The sequence below is a fragment of the Pleurodeles waltl genome, chromosome 4_2 (genome assembly GCF_031143425.1).
Source record: "Pleurodeles waltl isolate 20211129_DDA chromosome 4_2, aPleWal1.hap1.20221129, whole genome shotgun sequence".
In the NCBI taxonomy this organism is placed as follows: domain Eukaryota; kingdom Metazoa; phylum Chordata; class Amphibia; order Caudata; family Salamandridae; genus Pleurodeles; species Pleurodeles waltl.
Genome location: NC_090443.1, coordinates 699,140,844 through 699,157,289, shown reverse-complemented (window position 1 = coordinate 699,157,289; position 16,446 = coordinate 699,140,844). Strand labels below are relative to the sequence as shown.

General features: G+C 48.8%; 1 protein-coding gene across 3 annotated transcripts in view; it reads right to left on the bottom strand.

The window, feature by feature from the left end:
* The window catches only part of LMO4 (LIM domain only 4), a 39,911-nt gene extending 23,685 nt beyond the window's left edge, over positions 1 to 16,226 (bottom strand). The window contains exons 1-2 of one of the 3 annotated variants that reach the window (XM_069232304.1): positions 15,784 to 16,226; positions 11,063 to 11,301 (exon numbers count right to left, since the gene is read on the bottom strand). In XM_069232304.1, coding sequence (XP_069088405.1) covers positions 11,063 to 11,298 — 236 coding nt within the window. In that variant the 5' untranslated portion in view covers positions 11,299 to 11,301; positions 15,784 to 16,226. Of the gene's footprint in view, positions 1 to 11,062; positions 11,302 to 11,507; positions 11,628 to 13,248; positions 13,273 to 15,783 lie in introns of those variants that run through there. The other 2 variants (XM_069232306.1, XM_069232305.1) reach the window with 2 other exon arrangements.
* Between the last annotated feature and the right edge of the window lie 220 nt (positions 16,227 to 16,446).

The window sequence follows — 16,446 nt, the reverse complement described above, 5'->3', positions numbered from 1 at the left end:
TTAGAGAGAACTGATTTACAGTACGATATTACAACTGTTTTCAAGGTGATCTAAGGCCTGTAAGGGTGTCCATTCGAGGCAGGGGGTGTCACCCTGAGAACTACACAAAAAACGGAAGAAAGCTTGTGAAAGACGAGGCTGTCCAAAGCAATGGTCTAAAACATTACATTTTCAGGCCTGTAGAGGACTCAACGTTGGGAAGTGACAACCCCCAAACCATAGGGGAAGGGCAACCTGGAACCTGAAACATTTTGTCTAGCAGTATAATGCTACGATAAGGTGCTTGGTGTGGGTTGATACAACTGCACTTGTGAAGGAGTTGTTGATGTATCCTGCTGCTATGAAAAGGTGTGTTGTAACAGTTAAAAAAAAGCAGGGAAAAAAAAAAAAAAAAAAAACACAGAATAAATCCACTTTACTTGAGTCACAGCAGCAACCTCAGAAAATCTCAAACAGATGCCTTGAAAGGGAAAGAGGGCGAGACAGCCATAACGAGACCCCGGTTTGCGAGGACATCATCATCTCTCTAATGCCTTTGCTGTGAGAGCAGCCACCAACCAGCTGCCTAAAAGAGGCCAGCGCATATCCATCGCTGCTCCTGCAGATTGTTTTTCTTCTCCATCAGACATTTTCTGTTTAATGTGATTTCAGAACCAACTCTATTAAATGCTACAGAGAAATGCACTAGAGAAATGACGCCTGCGGCCAAGTCCATTAAAAGGCCTTCGGAATAACCACAGCCAGGGACGCTTAAAAGCACCAGGAGCTGTTGGTAGGAAGGTGGAGTGTATGTGTGTACTGAAGAGGGTGGGGGAGGCTTTATGGCAAGTGCATTAGAGGGGGGAGAGGCTGGCAGAGGGGACCTCAGCCAAATTATGCTCGGTTAATTCAGAGTAACAGATCTGCCCCAAGTGAATTGGAGGCCTCGAATTAATTCTGTTATGACAAATCAAGATAAACGTTCCCCTTAAATTGCATGCGATTTAATTAATTTCTGAGATCCCGGGTTCCGTTCCCTCCTAGCTAATAGTTCACAGGCTCCTCTGCTGTCATTGTGCTTGAGTGGGCAGGCTTCAAAGTGATATTAAAGAGCCGGCTATTGGATTTACCTGGTAAGTCCTATTGGAGAAAGGCCATTTAATTACCTAGTCGGTTCTATTAAAGGGACAAGCTTCCCCTGAAACTGGCAGCTGGCGGTTGATTCCCAGGAAAATGAAGTGTCTGCTTCAATGGTGTGGGGGGCCTTTATTAAAACAGGCAACAGGGAGCACACAGCAGAAAAATATAGCAACTGCAACTACCCTCGTGATTGCACAGAAATCTCAACTAATGCACACAAAACTGTCCACGGACCCCTGATGCATTAGGGCGTCCTTCATTCAGTCCGTCTTTTCCAGATATTAGTAAGCATCCTGGGGAGTATAATTTCATGAGTCCCAATAAAGGGGTGGTCTACAAGTTTAAGCATGTTTAGAGTGGACTATGAGAAAGGCATGATAAAAGTAGGGTGCCATTTCACAGCTTTTTGACGTGGCCAGACAGAAACCCCAGGTTGGCTTATGTCAAGAATGAATGTTTAGATTCATTTCTTTGTGTTCCGTAGTTGCTTCTTTCACACTTGCAAACTAAGGACAACGTACCAGAATGAAACAAGCATTAGCAAAGCCAGGAGCTCTGCTGTTGACAGCCGTCTTTTTGGCTTTGCCAATGCTTTATTGAGATTTTTGGAAAACTTTGCGGCTGCTGGGCCGTCAATAGAAAAAATAAATAAAAGCTAAAATATTTTTTGGTATCAACAAGCAAATATTCACATAGCAGTCCATTGCACTGAAGGCAGATAAGATACATTGTGTGTGGATTAACCCAGAGATGTTTTAAGGCATGGGCAAGGGGGGCCCGGCCCAGACAACAGCTTTTCAGGGCCCCCTACAGATCAGCTCTGTCCTGCATAGTGTCTTGCCCCAATGACATTGAATCGTTCTCACATTGTTTTAAATATAGTTTTCCTTAATTTATTTTTAGTGTGGGAGTTGTATGGGAGTCTACTGCAAACAGAAAACTGTTATTCAACACCATGCATCATCCATAAAAAAATATTTTAGTTCAAAAGAGGACCTTGCGTCTGAGAAATGGAGTGGGGGGTCACAAAGATTATTTGCAACATTGGTGAGCTGCTGCTGTATCATACCATTAAAAACACACATCACAATCTCCGAATATTAGATGCAAACACATTCAGAATTTGGAGCAATATGCCCGTGAGCTGTCAGTGACCCGGTCAAAGAGCATGGAAAAACTGATACTGGATCATATATTCAAAGCTGATCCGAACAGGACGGAAATTATGTTTGGTCCAGGGCCTCTAAAATCCTTAAGATGGCCCTGCATGTGCTTCTTCTAAAAGTGTAGAATGCTGTCACTTGCGCTTAAAGTTAGACAATGGCTGAAGCAGGCTGACCCTTTGCCTCATGCTGTATACTGTCGGTGGGGGAGTGTAAATGAAGATAATAGACCAATGGATGAAGAGGGTCTGCTGAAAGCTCCTACAAATACATTATGCATATATGTTTTTTGTAAAATCAAGAGGTCGTGCCTGAAGGAAGGGCAAAAAGAAATGAGAACTCCGCAGAATGTGGAAGTAAGATCCGACCTGTGGCATCACACGATCACTAAGAAAGTCACATACTTAGCTACAACTGTACAGGTAATTGGCATTGTCACTCATTTTTGGGGACTAAGACTTGGGTTTTGATCCACAGAGAAAAAAAAAAAAGAGGAAGCGAAGGATGGGAAACCAGTGAGAAGGTGGGCTTAAATAGAACATTTAAGAGTAAGATACAGACAGGAAATGTAGGATCGTGGCCGAAAGAGAACTGAGGTAGCATCAAAACCAGGCAACCTTGGTATTCACAAAATGTGCCTGCGGCGCAGGGTGCCCCGGCCTAACGCAAGTCTCGAGCTGCAGACCCCCGTAACCAGAGACACGTTCGGTCCTGAATTTTTAACCAAGACCACTGGATTTTGGGACCTTGATGGTCTGTTTTTCAATTGGCAGCATAGCCGATGTCTACAACTACCACTGTACAGTCGGAATGCTACTGGACAATAAACTAGAACCAAGTACAAAGACACGGTAACATTTGGTAACTATGTATCTATCCTATCTTAAGAACAAGTAGGATCAACTCATGGCTACATAGATTCAGAACACAGCTCAAGCCTTGTAATTTCTTTTTAAACATTTCACATGCTCAGCTTTGGCTCAATGCACTCCAGATAACACAGCCCCAAGACTACAACTCCCAGCATACACTCACTTGTTAAATTAAACTTCAAGACTGAAAACAAAGTGAGATACAACCCCGTTAATCCCATCTTGATAGTACGAGCAGCTCACACAGTCGAAGATTTTTTTACGCCACATGGTACTTCTAGTTTTGCTTGACCTATGCCAACCTAAATGATGTTACCAGATCATTCTCATTCCAAGTATTTTATCACTTAGATTTAGCAAATCATAGGAATCACGCGTCTACTTACGTTTTTCGCTTCAGTTTGGTCATGTCATGTATGGAGTCATAATTTTATCCCATCCATCTTAACTTCCTCAGTTTTGTACCCTGCATTTCCTCTTGCCTGGTGTCCCTTTTTAATTTCTCCTGCTCGCTCTCTCCCTTCCTCACTCCAGTGATTGCCAGCAGATTGAGGCAAATTTACCCAAACCTCCCAATTAGATGCACAAGGAGCTCATCCAGCCTAGGTTTTTGCTTTCCATTTTGAGCCTTCTAGTCGTGATTTTATAATATATCATCAATACTACAAGTTCCAGAATGCAAAGCAAAATCATGGGGTAGATGAGCAACACGTGCATGGATGAATGTATCTTGAGACAACATAACACTCATAACTTCCAAGTGGCCCTTGTCACAGGTGGCATCTCAATCACTTCCAGGCTTTTCTTGTAGCACTATTTTTTAATTAGAAAAATAGTCAACATTAAAACTGCTGATAGCCAAAAAGCCACTGTTAGGTGATGCATCACAGATGACCTGTGCCTTTGTGTAGGCCTCGATCAGTGTACCTGTATGATACTAAAAGATTTCCCAAGTTTTCCCAGCCGCATGCCTTAGTGGGTCACCCAGTAAAGTTCGTTTCTTTCTTTTGATTAAATGAGGTGCATTCCCATTGATTCCGTAATAAAAGTCGGGCTTCAAGTCCCAGAATGCAAAGCAACAACCCTTGACAGAATGAACTACTGACGAAGAACTGGTAAACTAGAGAGTACTAAATGTTCAAAAACAAAACAGGCAAAACTCCTAAGGCCCGCAAGCACCCGAACGCTAAGAATAAAGCGGAACAGATGATTTCGGGACAGACGTCATGGGACAACTCATAGGAATGAGGGCCGATGCTTCAGATGAGATATTCTGTCGACCCAGGCAGGACCCGTACCTCCGAGGGAATCGCGCAGGCCTCCTCGCCCTGAATCTAGACTACGATTGCTCAGGAGCCTGGTTCACAGTCAAGACGGGTGAAAAGTGTGTCAACGAGCCCCCACTCGTCCGACACTGTTCGCCGGTACCTGACATGCCTCAGTACAGCGGCAGACACCGGAGCTCGCTCGTGCCTCACTCAGCGCAGTCACCCTACACCGTCGGAGCACGGCCACCCTGGGCCTTTAAGACACGCACGCCTCGGCCCCGGTTAATAATCCCCTCTCTTACAGGCCAATTTTGTTAATTAAATGTTTTGTTTGCGGTGCGGCTCTCATTCACTTCGGACACGTCATTCGGCGCAGATCTAAGCCAGGGCCCAGATCTCATTAGATAAAACCGATCAGGACGAAAAGAAAATGGAGGCCCCGCTAATTAAAGCTTTTAATTGTGTAGACTCGCTGTCAGGCGGGTTTATCTGGAATCTGGGGTTGGAAGCTGCACGTCAGGCTCCTCACAAGAGCACTTTCATTAATGGAAGGGACGGAGAGCGCCCCCACCCCCGCCCATGTGAATGCAGAGAGAGAGCTTTCTGTCAGGATCGCAGGGCCATTTTCAAAACACTGCTTCAAAAGCAGTGTAAAAAGCTTTCTAAAAAAAAGTGTTTCTTTCTATCCCGAGGGCGAGTCGTAATGTAGTCCTTCCCACCCGCGTGCTGCAATTACAGAACCAACACAGCTGTTAAGGTGTTTCTCCATCAAAGGTCCTTCCATTTTAGTGGTTTTTAGCATCTCTGGTCGTGGACTGCTGCAACCCCGGGAAGATCAAGAAACTCCACGCTTCCGAACTGACTTACATTAGATGACAGCATCTTTAACACGAAGGGCAGGAAAGCAACATAGTGGGGTGTGGTGTCAACCCTTACCGAAAATGGCTGCGCTCTATGGTCGCCTATCGGGGTGCAGGCCTCGTGTACATGGTGCATTCTGGTACTTGGAGTCCTGCATTCGAAGGTGAGCGATACATACAAGCACCGGAGCTGACGGGCACAACCACCAGGGTTGGACTAACTACTAGTGGCTATTAAGAGCTTTACGTACATTTGAGGTTCCGGTCTCTTGGCACTACGTAAACTACAGACTGGTACTAGAAGAAACCAGTGTAAGCACTTCGGTCTAACAACTAAATGAGAGACAAACCCTTAATCATTTCAAGGTGGTTTTAGATTAGGTGAATACTGATCACGAGACACGCAAATGAGCGCAAAAAAGGTACAAACTGTACACAGTCAATGTTGTTTTGAATGGCTTATTTGTGATGCACCGTAAAGAAGGCCATTGGCATCTTCTGGTTGTGATCAATAAGTCATTATTACGTTTTCAATTAAAACACTGGTGAAATGTAAAAAGATAAATCTCCGAACACTACGGCCTTGGTACAATTATTTAGCTGAGGAGAACGAAGTCTTGGACCCCCAGAATGCACTGGTATGCTCCTTGAAAGCCGAGGCTGGGTTCTGCCACCCTGCATAGGACCCACAAGCACAAGGCTGCTCATGGGAGAAGCCATGACTTTGCAGAGATGACAGTACCCCACTTGTACTGCTTGATGTGTTCCGCTTGGTGAGGGTGTACCAGGCCATGCCAGAAACGCGTCTGCACCGCGAACCCCCTTCTCGAAGTTCTGAGTGTATAATGCAACGATGCGCGTGTAGCTGCAACCGGTGTAAAAGGAAGCAATGCAGAATTGTCTAAACGAGAATTTAGCAACATATAGTTCTAAAACTACAACCAAAAAAACACTTAGTGGAATGACTGTCCTAATCTCTCAAAGTCTTTCCAGGAAAGCCATCATATATGCCGAGTTGGGAGGTGCAAGCAGTAGAACGGTTTACATTATCCGACTGGCTGGAAGTAATTGTATACATGGTTTCAAACTAATGAGGTCCCGGAGAAAAGTGTTCTCACAAGACGGGCACGGGATTTAATAACGACCCCTCCAAGCGCGGTACAATATGGCTGTTCATACAGAGAGGGGCTTCCCTCGAGCCCCTCAGGCCGCTAACTACACCTCAGGCCCTGCACAGCCAAGCTGCACAAAAGAACGCAGGAAACCGCGAACAATACCGCCAAACCGGGGCGGCCCAGATATAAAGTAAAGCGCAAAACAGCAAACATTTAATTAGTGTCTTAATATCCTCCCCTTCGCCCCCCACAAGCAAGGCTTTTTAATTACTGAATGTGGAAACAGAATACCTCCGTGAAGCATTCATGTGCATCGGCCTATCAAACCATTTACTCAAATTAAATGTGTAATCCTTCAAAATGCCTGCTTCTAAATTAATGAGTTTAAGGAGCGTGGAGTTCACCTGAAAGGATCCTGATGCCCGGCTCTCTTAAAATACTCGGTATAATTGTGCTGGGAGTCGGTGAAAAGGGTGTTCACAGGCTGGGGGAGTTGGCTCTCCTCCGACAAAGCTGCCCCCTGAACCTATCCCCTCGCCAACTTCGAAACGCGTGAACAAAACTTCGGGCCGAGTCCGTCAGCGCGGACGGCTCTGTGACGCGATATCAGCCGGGGCCACTTAGCTGGTTAAACATTAGCACAACGCTATTTGCAGTTTAGCAGACAGGGCTGAGTGGCGCGGAGCAGGTTGGGGGAGACCACAGACTCAATGTCTAGTCCTTGTTTTCGGGAGAGCCATATCTGAGGACCTGACACAATGCATAGGAGATAGGAGGCATTGTGAAGCCGGCTGAGCTTGCACCGGTCATTGCCGGGAACGCCATTAGTGACCCCATGCACGTCGGTGCCCAGCAGAGCTGCTTAAAACTCAATGCATGAAGAAGCTAAACACACAACTAGCACTACCCCCGCCCCAACCAGCCCCCAACCTTCACACCACAACAATAAGACCTATTTGCACCTGCATGTGTACAGGGCTGGTAGTAGCTAGTGTGAGGGCAAGCTTGTGAGAGTATGTGGGTAAGTCAGTGAGTCTCAGTGTGAGGGACATGCTAGTGAATTTGAGAGCATGTGGGTAGGTCAGTGAGCCATTGAGTAAAGTATTTTGGTTCCACTAGCTAGAACCTAGTCACTTAATAATGGCTTGTTCAAACATATCGCCTTACAAGTCATAGTGTATTATTAATATACTGGCTTTGTGTGAGCCGACCCCACACAACACACCCACAATAGGACACACCACCGGTCAGGGGCAGGCATATTTCAGACAGGGATGTTACAAACCGTATTTTGTGATCAGTGTCAAGCTAGCACTGCTGGGTTACAGACACCCTTCAGACATGGTGTCAGACAGTTGTGTTACAAGGGAGACTGGGGGGTGAACGTGAAATACCTCAGTGGCTGTTAGTGTCAAGCTAGTAGTTTGTTGGTGGAGGTATTGCCACCCCTAATAGGTGGGCAGTGTCAGACCACGAGTGTGTTGGGGCTTGGGCTGCCACTCTTCGGATGGTGTCAGTGACACTGTTATGGGAATTTGGTAGCACCCTCGCAAAGTGCCTGAACCATGGAGCCTTGGGAGGTGGTGCCATTTTCCGTGACCGTGGTCAGGTACAGTCGGTGCTTTAAATGGGAGCACAGAAGTGCTGGTATTCTCCATTCAGAGCACGTATTTTCTCATCAGACGTGCAGGGACTGTCCCATTAAACGTACTGGCGCACTGCTGAAAAGCTCAGTTACTTTCCATTTAAAATGAAAGAAGTGCAGGTACTCATTTAAAGCACTGTGTATAATTCTGATGGTGCTGCCCCTGCCTATTGAACTGTCAGGACGCCATTGTGTTGGTGGTGTGGCATGATGTGCATGCATCCTACCCCATCTCCACCACCACCCACCACGCCACTCTATGGCAGTCCACGTTCTATGTGCGTTTCCCAGGCATGGCTGCAAGGTTCCACCTGAAGCTGTCAGAGCTTTAATAGTTAGTAATGGACCAGCTACGCCCTGAAGTTTTGAGTACTGCAAAGGCGAGTGAATAGATGTTGCGCCTGTGTCACCGGATAGTAAATTGCTTGCTGTGTTTTGGTAATGGGCTGCTGTCCACTCCAGCAGGCTGTGAAGCCTGGTAGTAATATCTAGATCAGGGGTCTTCAAACTGGGGGGCCTCAAGTCATCCCAGGGAGGGCGCCAGGCTCTGGTCAAAAGAAGCATTACACAGATAACAATGTTTTGTTTCAAGCAGAAATATGTTCTTGCATTTTTAACTGCAATGTTTAAATATGTCTTGACATATTTGAACATTGCCATCTTTTTAAATATTTGTGAACAATTCTGAGGAGGGCCTAATGATTTTTATTTTTCAACTGGGGGGGTGATGGCATTAAAAAGTTTGGAGACCACTGATCTAGACAGTGTGTCCGCTGGAGCGGCTATTGCCCCTGAGAATCTTTGGTCAGGACTGAAGCAGTTGGTAGGAGTTCTGCAGCTCACATTATGGGACTTGCATAGGGGGCAGGCCCACCTCTAAAACTATCACTGAAACACCTGCAGTGTGCTGGGGGAGGCTGCCGTTTTAACCGCCCTCGTTCCCCCTCACCACCCCCACCCCGAAGCTGCCAGAAAAACATCTGCTTTGTGTTAGTAGGGGCTTTCTGAAGTTGCAAGTAAAATACCTTCAGTGTATATTTGTAGGGCAGCGTATTGGTGTGGGCTTCTGTCAACCTTCTGAACCTGTCAGTAAAATACCTGTAGTGTGTGGGTCTGGGCTGTAGCAAACCATCTCAGTCTGTCAGTAATATACCCGAACTCTGCTGGTGGAGGCTTCTGTAAACCCTCTCAAATTGTCCCAATTTACAAAAATAGTCTCCCTACTTTTTTCTTAAAAGACAACTACCCCGGAATGGTTAATTCTAAAAGTTGAGCTGCCTCGGCTGCAAGGGACAGGGAAGAAGGGTCAGAGATTTATAGAAGAAGCAAGCCTTTTCGCCAGGATGCCTGCTCCTTAAAAGAAATGTAGATCTTTGTAATTGGTTAATTTGCAAATATAAAGGCTGCTTGGACACCAGAATTGCCTTTAATTGTTGGAATCTGCTGAAGCTTTACGATGACCATCATTTATTCTTTTTGAGAGGTAATGTAAGGTGTGAGTTCCTGGGTGTCGGCTTTTAAGGGACACTTATAGACAAATATTTGCACCAGGTACAGCTTGATTGCGGACTGCAAAAATCTTTATTATGATAACTCTATCTGAAACAATCTTTTTTCACATTTGAGGCAGTATATTTTATATTGTGTGTAATACATGTTTAAAACAATGGTACACATATTCACAGAGCTGTTACCTTTTAGCCCTATAAATATACAAGTCACTATTTCTGACTGAACCAACCAGGATTCGGTTTTGTGACTCTCTGGTAACTGATCGCATTAACCAACAGAGATTTGGTAGCGTAAAATAGTGCAGTTCCCATGGATTTATTCAAGTTGTGTTTCTTTTTCCTTTTAAGAGGTGTGTGTGTTATTCTAAATAGTATTACTGGAAAGTGAGACCATCGATATAATTACAGAATATTTGTATCTTTTTAGCCACGCCTTTGACCCTGCCCTCACACTCACTGAGGGCCCCCATTGCAATTACGATCAGAGCTGCCACATTTTTTAAAGCACTTCGACCACTGACTGACCAGCAGCCTGTTGGCAGGGCCTGCCGTAAACCCTCTGAAGTTGTCAGTAATAGACCTAGAGGCTCTTTGTATGGGCTGCTGTAAACCCTCAGAAGATGTTAGTAATATACCTGAAGTATGTCAGTAGGGGTTAATGTAAACCCCATGAAGCTGTTGATGATGAACTGCAGGCTGCTGATAGGAACTGCTGTAAATCATTTGAACTGTGTGTAATACACCTGCAATAGGGGCTGCTGTAAGCCCACTGAAGATGTCAGTAACATGCACGTAGCCTGTGGGTTTGAACTGCTATAAACCCTCTGAAGCTGTCAGTAATACACCTGGTGCTTGTTTTAGGGGCTTCTGTAAGCCCTGTAAAGCGGTCAGTAATATACCTGGAACATGTAAACCATCTGAAACTGTCAGTAATTTAAACCCTCTGAAGCTGCCAATAATGTAACCCCCTGAAGCTGTCAGTAATATACCTGGAACCTGTTGCTTGGTGCTGCTATAAACCCTCTGAAGCTGTCAGCAATATACTTGCAGATTGATGTTAGGGGCTGCGGTAAACTCTTTGAACTGTCAGTAATATACCTGGAACCTGTTGCTTGGTGCTGCTATAAACCCTCTGATGCTGTCAGCAATATACCTGTAGGCTGATGTTAGGGGCTGCTGTCAGTAACACAGACAGGGGAAGCTGTCAGTAACACACACACAGGAATCTGTCAGTAACACACACACACACACAGACAGAGGAAGCTGTCAGTAATATACCTGGAACCTGTTGATAGGGGGGGGGGTAATTTAAACCCTCTGACGCTGTCAGTAATACGCCTGCAGGCTGATGTTAGGGGCTGCTGTCAGAAACACACACACGGGATGCTGTCAGTAATATACCTGGAGCCTGTTGGTGGGGGCTGCTGTCAGTAACACACACACCCGGCTCTGTCAGCGTCTAACAGGCGCGGCCCTGGTCAGCAGCGCTGCCCTCCCCGCGCTCCTCACCTGATGTAGTCGTTTCTGCAGAGGATCATGCCGCTCTTCGTGTAGCAGGAGGTGCCGATGTCGCCCAGCTGGGCCTGGCAGCAGGAGCACTTGAGGCAGCGGCTGTGCCAGTAGCCGTCCATGGCGTAGAGCAGGAAGCGGTCGGCGATCTTCCCTCCGCAGCCCGTGCACCTCTTCCAGCAGAGAGAGGCGGCCGAGACGGGCGCCGGCTGGGAGCCGCTGCCGGGGTTCACCATGACCTGCAGGGGGGCGAGAGAAGACATCAGCCTGGGAAGATGGATGGCTCAGTCACAGTTGCAGCGGCCTCCTGCCGAGCCACGGGCGTGCGGGCACTTGTTGACTCCGCTCCAAGTGACGGCCTCCCTCGCATCCGTGGGCGGCGCCAGCCACACCAGGAGCCCGGGACAGAGTGCCCTCACGCCACCGGGCACGAGCTGAAACACACCTGCTAAGCAAGCTAGCACCCGGGGCACCAACGTGAATGCACAGTCTATTGAAAGGGCGCGCTTTCCCCAAACCAGATACTTTTGGATACCGCAATTAGGTTTTTATTTTATCCCATTTCCCCCAGAATATCCCTACCCCCAAAGCAAATTAATTAAGCTCTAGCTCCCTTCCGTGGTGCAATACGTTCCTGCAGGCTGGCCCTGGCGTCGGCACGCACACATGAATATTCATAGGCTCAGAGGGGCGGCTCCCGGCCACACTTCAGAAGTGCTCTCGCAACTCTGAACATGTTGAATCAACTGTTCCGGGGCATGCGGGCTGGCTGCAGAGCGGCGGAGCCGGTTCCACGCCTGCTAATCCCTTCCTGTTGTGGTTGCAGCAGTCACTGGGGCGTGATGCCTCCGTGCCCAAATCTCCCCGCATCCCGCCCAGTCCAAGGCCGGCTCTGGAGCACAACTGATCAGGGGCTTTGGGGGCGCCTGGTAACCCCACACAAACACCACTTCACTCCAGGCCGGATAATCTGCCCTTGATCCGCAGTCAGATGCCGCCAGTTCGCCCTTTGAAGATGGTGATAAGAGAGCGGGGCGGTCAAAGGGAGCTGAAATGGAAAATAGCCGGGCCGCCTCGCCACAGAAATGTAAAGTGTATATGGGCAAATGAGGGAGTTTCACCCGGAAGCATTACTGTGTGAGGGACTAAGGAGACCTTTTTTGCCCACGTCAGGAGTGAGTAGCTCATCCGGGGGCTGGATGTCTTTCCATTCTTACTCTAAACGTGCATTTTTTTAAGGTATAACTATAAAATGTACTAAGGTGCACATAAAAACTATTACGTATGAACTCCTCAGCTCGGACTCAAGGGCCGGGCGGCCTGTCTGAAATGGAGTGAGTTCAGAGAAGGGGTGATGTGTCTCATCCTCGGGTCCGATTGCCCCCCCTCTCGACCAAAACTCGTACATCGGCCACCCCAACACTGATTCTGTCCGTAAAATACACAATTTCGCCTTTCTATTCAATTGAGGTAGTCGCGTTACATGGAATGCAAAAGGGAACACGAATCAAGTTTCACCCGTGTGAAGCAGTTTCTAGCTCCCCAACTGCATTCTGGTACATGTAGTTTTGCCTCCCATACCCAACTGTAAATGCGAAACAAACAACGCGCCCGACACATCAAAGGCGCTTGCAAGGCTTTAGAAGAGCTGTTCTCTGGATTTGACAATTAAACATCCCTGCCGCTATTCTGAAACAAACCGCCGCCCTTCAAGCATGACATGGAAACCTTGGCACGTACTTTGGCTAGCGCCCTGCCCGTCAGAACTAGTAAAACAAAAAAGATGTAAAGACGGGCAAAGGAATCAACAACACCCTTTGGGTCGTCCCACTAAAAAAACATTGCAAAATATCTGCAGTTCAGCACAGGCGGCCCCTGATGGGCCAGGCCAGAATAAAGACTAGTAAACCCCCTGCTTGCACTCCAAAGTCAGATACACGGGCGCGATAGCAGAGCGGGGGGCACAAATACCGCTGCCAACTTCAACAGCACATGATATGCAAACCAATGACGTTTAAAGCAGGTAAAAACAGATATCAACAGTGAGACCTGGCCCTCAACATTCGTCCTGAAAACCACACAATAAAGCAGATTCGTACCAATTATGCTGTAACAAAACACCAGGGCTCGGAAACCAGCACCACTCTAAAATCCATTAGCATTGTAGTTACCCAAACGCATCATACCTTTATGTAAATTGATTTATCCGATGCATTACTCCAGAATTGCTTTTGTTACATTTTCAGCCCCTGCACTAAACACCGAGGCACCATTTCCTGCCTTTCAACTCTTTGACCGACCTTTTTTAATCGCTTCAGATTTCTTGGAGCACGTTCTGCGCTGCCTGCCCCCAATCGTGCTTGAAAGGTAAATATATGAAAAAAAGGAAACGTTAGACCGACAAAAGCGTCCAGTAACCCCATTAGCCAAAGCTCTTAAGGACAAGCAATACCTTAATGCTGATTAAATCTAAGAGAGATGAATCGAGAGGGCTGACCAGAAACTGACTCCCTAGATAAGCAGAGGACAGACAGGTCCCTCCTCGAGTTTCATTTAGAGTTAGGAAAAAAAAAAAAAAAAAAAGCTTTTAACTTAAACAGGCGCACTCTGGTAATTACAGAGCCTGGCAATTTAGGGACTGGCTGCAGGCTGCCGAGTGGAAAGGCAAGCTGGCAGCTCGAGGGAAGCTCGCTCCACTTTTAACAACCTCCCTGGTGCTGCCTTTTTTTAATGGAAGGTCTGTGAGAGCCAGCCAGTGCCTGGTAATGAGGAGCAGGAAACGGGGCTCTTAACGCGGACCTGGACCTTAATGAGGGGGCAGGACTTGAGCATTTGAAGAGGCAAAGGAAGGCAGCACACGGGCAGGGACGGCAATGTTTTCATGACAAGTGTGTGGGGCATTTTCGAAATTTCCTCTGTCTACCCCATTCTAAATACTCCTGTAAAATAAATCCGTCGGGGTAAAGGCAGACCGCATTGGTAAGTAATATTCGCGTTGTGATGGCTCAGTCAACACGCGGTTGATTTCTGGCTGCTATTTTCACACTCAGTTGCAGCGCCTTGAAACCCTGCTGGGTGAAGTTCTCTCTATGTAAAAACAACAATGAAACAGACCCTCTTGCTGCGCTCTTTTCAAGGTCTTCGAGAGCTGGCACTACCCGGTGGACTCTGAGAGGGCACCACGCCTTTCCGAGATGGCGAGTCCCAGGTGCCAGCGGGACGTGACAACCTAGGGGTGCTGCTGTTATACCCCTGGACACCCAGTGGTTGAGTGAACTTTGACTGCCCCCTGCGTCTGCTTGACTACACCACTGGTACCTGCTCAGACCCCCCTGACGTCCAGTGCCTGGACCGTACTCCCCATAGGTGCTGAGTCGCCCTTCCAACTACTAGTGCCTGCTAGAAGCTCCCTACCCACGCGCGTCCCCTTCACACCCTTCTCTGGTGCACACATGGTGTCTGTGCCCAGTTTGCGATGCGTGTTGTTCACCATGATGCCACCCTACCGTCAGTTGGTTTACCCGTGATGCCAACCTACAATCAATTGCTTTATCCTGTCCAGGAGTGCCAGCTACACTATCATAAACAGCAGTGCCGTCTAACCAAAGTGCCTGCTGCACTGTCATAAACCCCAGTGCCTTATACTGCCTCCTAACCACAGCGCCTGCTTTGCGATCACATACGCGGCTGTTTCCCCACCAGTGCCTGCGACACTATCATCATAAACGCTGCTGTCTTTTTCCGTCTCCTAACCACAGTGCCTGTTTTACGATCATAAACAAACGCTGCTGCTTCCTTCTAGCCACTGGCCGCTTGCCCCCCCCCTCCCCCGCACCCCCCCACCAATCTATGAACTCTCTCTGCTTTGCTTCCCAGCACCTGCTCTCTGCCACTTACCACCGTGACTGTTTCGCCAAACGGCGCCTACTCCCTGCGTCTCTGACAACTGGTGCCTACTCATCAGTTGTCTCTCTTCCGGCGGCGCCCCTGTGCCTGCTCCCTTCCTCTTTCACCGTGTCTGCCCTCCTTTCCAGTTTTCTGCCCCTGCGACCACGAGCGACTGCTCCCACCGTCAAGAGTGCCTACATTCTGCTGCCTAGGTCCGAACGCAGCGCCCTGCCTTCTTCACCTCTGCCTGCTTCATGGCCCCTCTGGCCACAACCGGTGCCCGCTACCTTTACTCCCTCTTCCCCCTTCAATGCCCGAACAAGGCCTGTCTGACCAGCAGCGACCGTTCTCTGCCTGTCTGGCCACTCAGGCGCCTCAACCTGCCTACCAGCAACTACCTCCCCCCCCCCAATCCGGCCTCTCTGATCGCACAAGTGCCCCACTCCTTCCACCGGCCATTACCTCTGCCCCTCGGATCACACGAGTGCCCCGTTCCTTCCTTCCCAGCAGCCACCCCCCCGCCTCTGATCATTAAAGTGCCTCACTCTCTCCACCCATAACTAACTCCTGCCTCTCTGATCACACAGGTGCCCCACTCTGCCCACTAGTATCTAACGCCTCTCTGATCACAAAACTGCCTCTGCTCTCTGCCCGTCCATTCTACCGCGCCTCTCCCTGTGTGCTCGTAAAGCCAGAACTGATATAAAGAAAAACACACGACAATTCAGGAATCACAGCAAAATACTACACATTGCAAAGTTCTGCGAGGTGCCCCGGGGTGGCACCCTGCCCCCTCCACCGCCGGGTCCCACAGAGGGCAGCTCCCGCCTTACCTCGCTCTGCGATCGCGGCAGCCTGGCGGCCGGAGGAAGAGGCGCCGTGTGCTGGCCCGGCCCGTCCGTGGGGCTGCAGCGGGGCTCCCGAGCCGAGAGCCGGAGTGCGGAGCCGAGACGCGGATCGCGGGAGCGCTTCCCCCGACCCCTGCGGTACTTTGTATTCCTGGGAGCGGAGATCCGCTGAAGAGGAGCAAGGACAACAGCTGCAACGCCAAGAAAACAGTCCGGCCCACGGTGTGCTGAGACCGTGTCTCGGAGGGCTCTGCACTGCGCGGCTTGAGCTGGGCTCTGCCGAGGGTTGTGCCCGGGACGGCGAGGCTGGAGACGGCTGCGCGGTGTCTCGGAGCGGCGGCGGGATGCTGACGGGCTGCGCTGGTTGTACCTCTGGCTCCCTCCCCTCGACTCTCTACCCAGGCATGTGTGCTACTGACAGAGCAAACCCTCCGCCGGCTCCGGCCCCGCCCCGCGCCCGCCCCCGGGCGGAGCCACTACTAGCGGCACGGAAAGTACGGGAGGGGCGGGGAAAGGCCGAAGAGCAGGCCATGCAACACACGACGTGCAGCGTGGAGGAAGGGGTAGCTAAGAAGTACAACATTGAAATCAAGCACAAGAAGGAGCAATCGATACATTAATACATTTAATAATGCATGTACGGATACG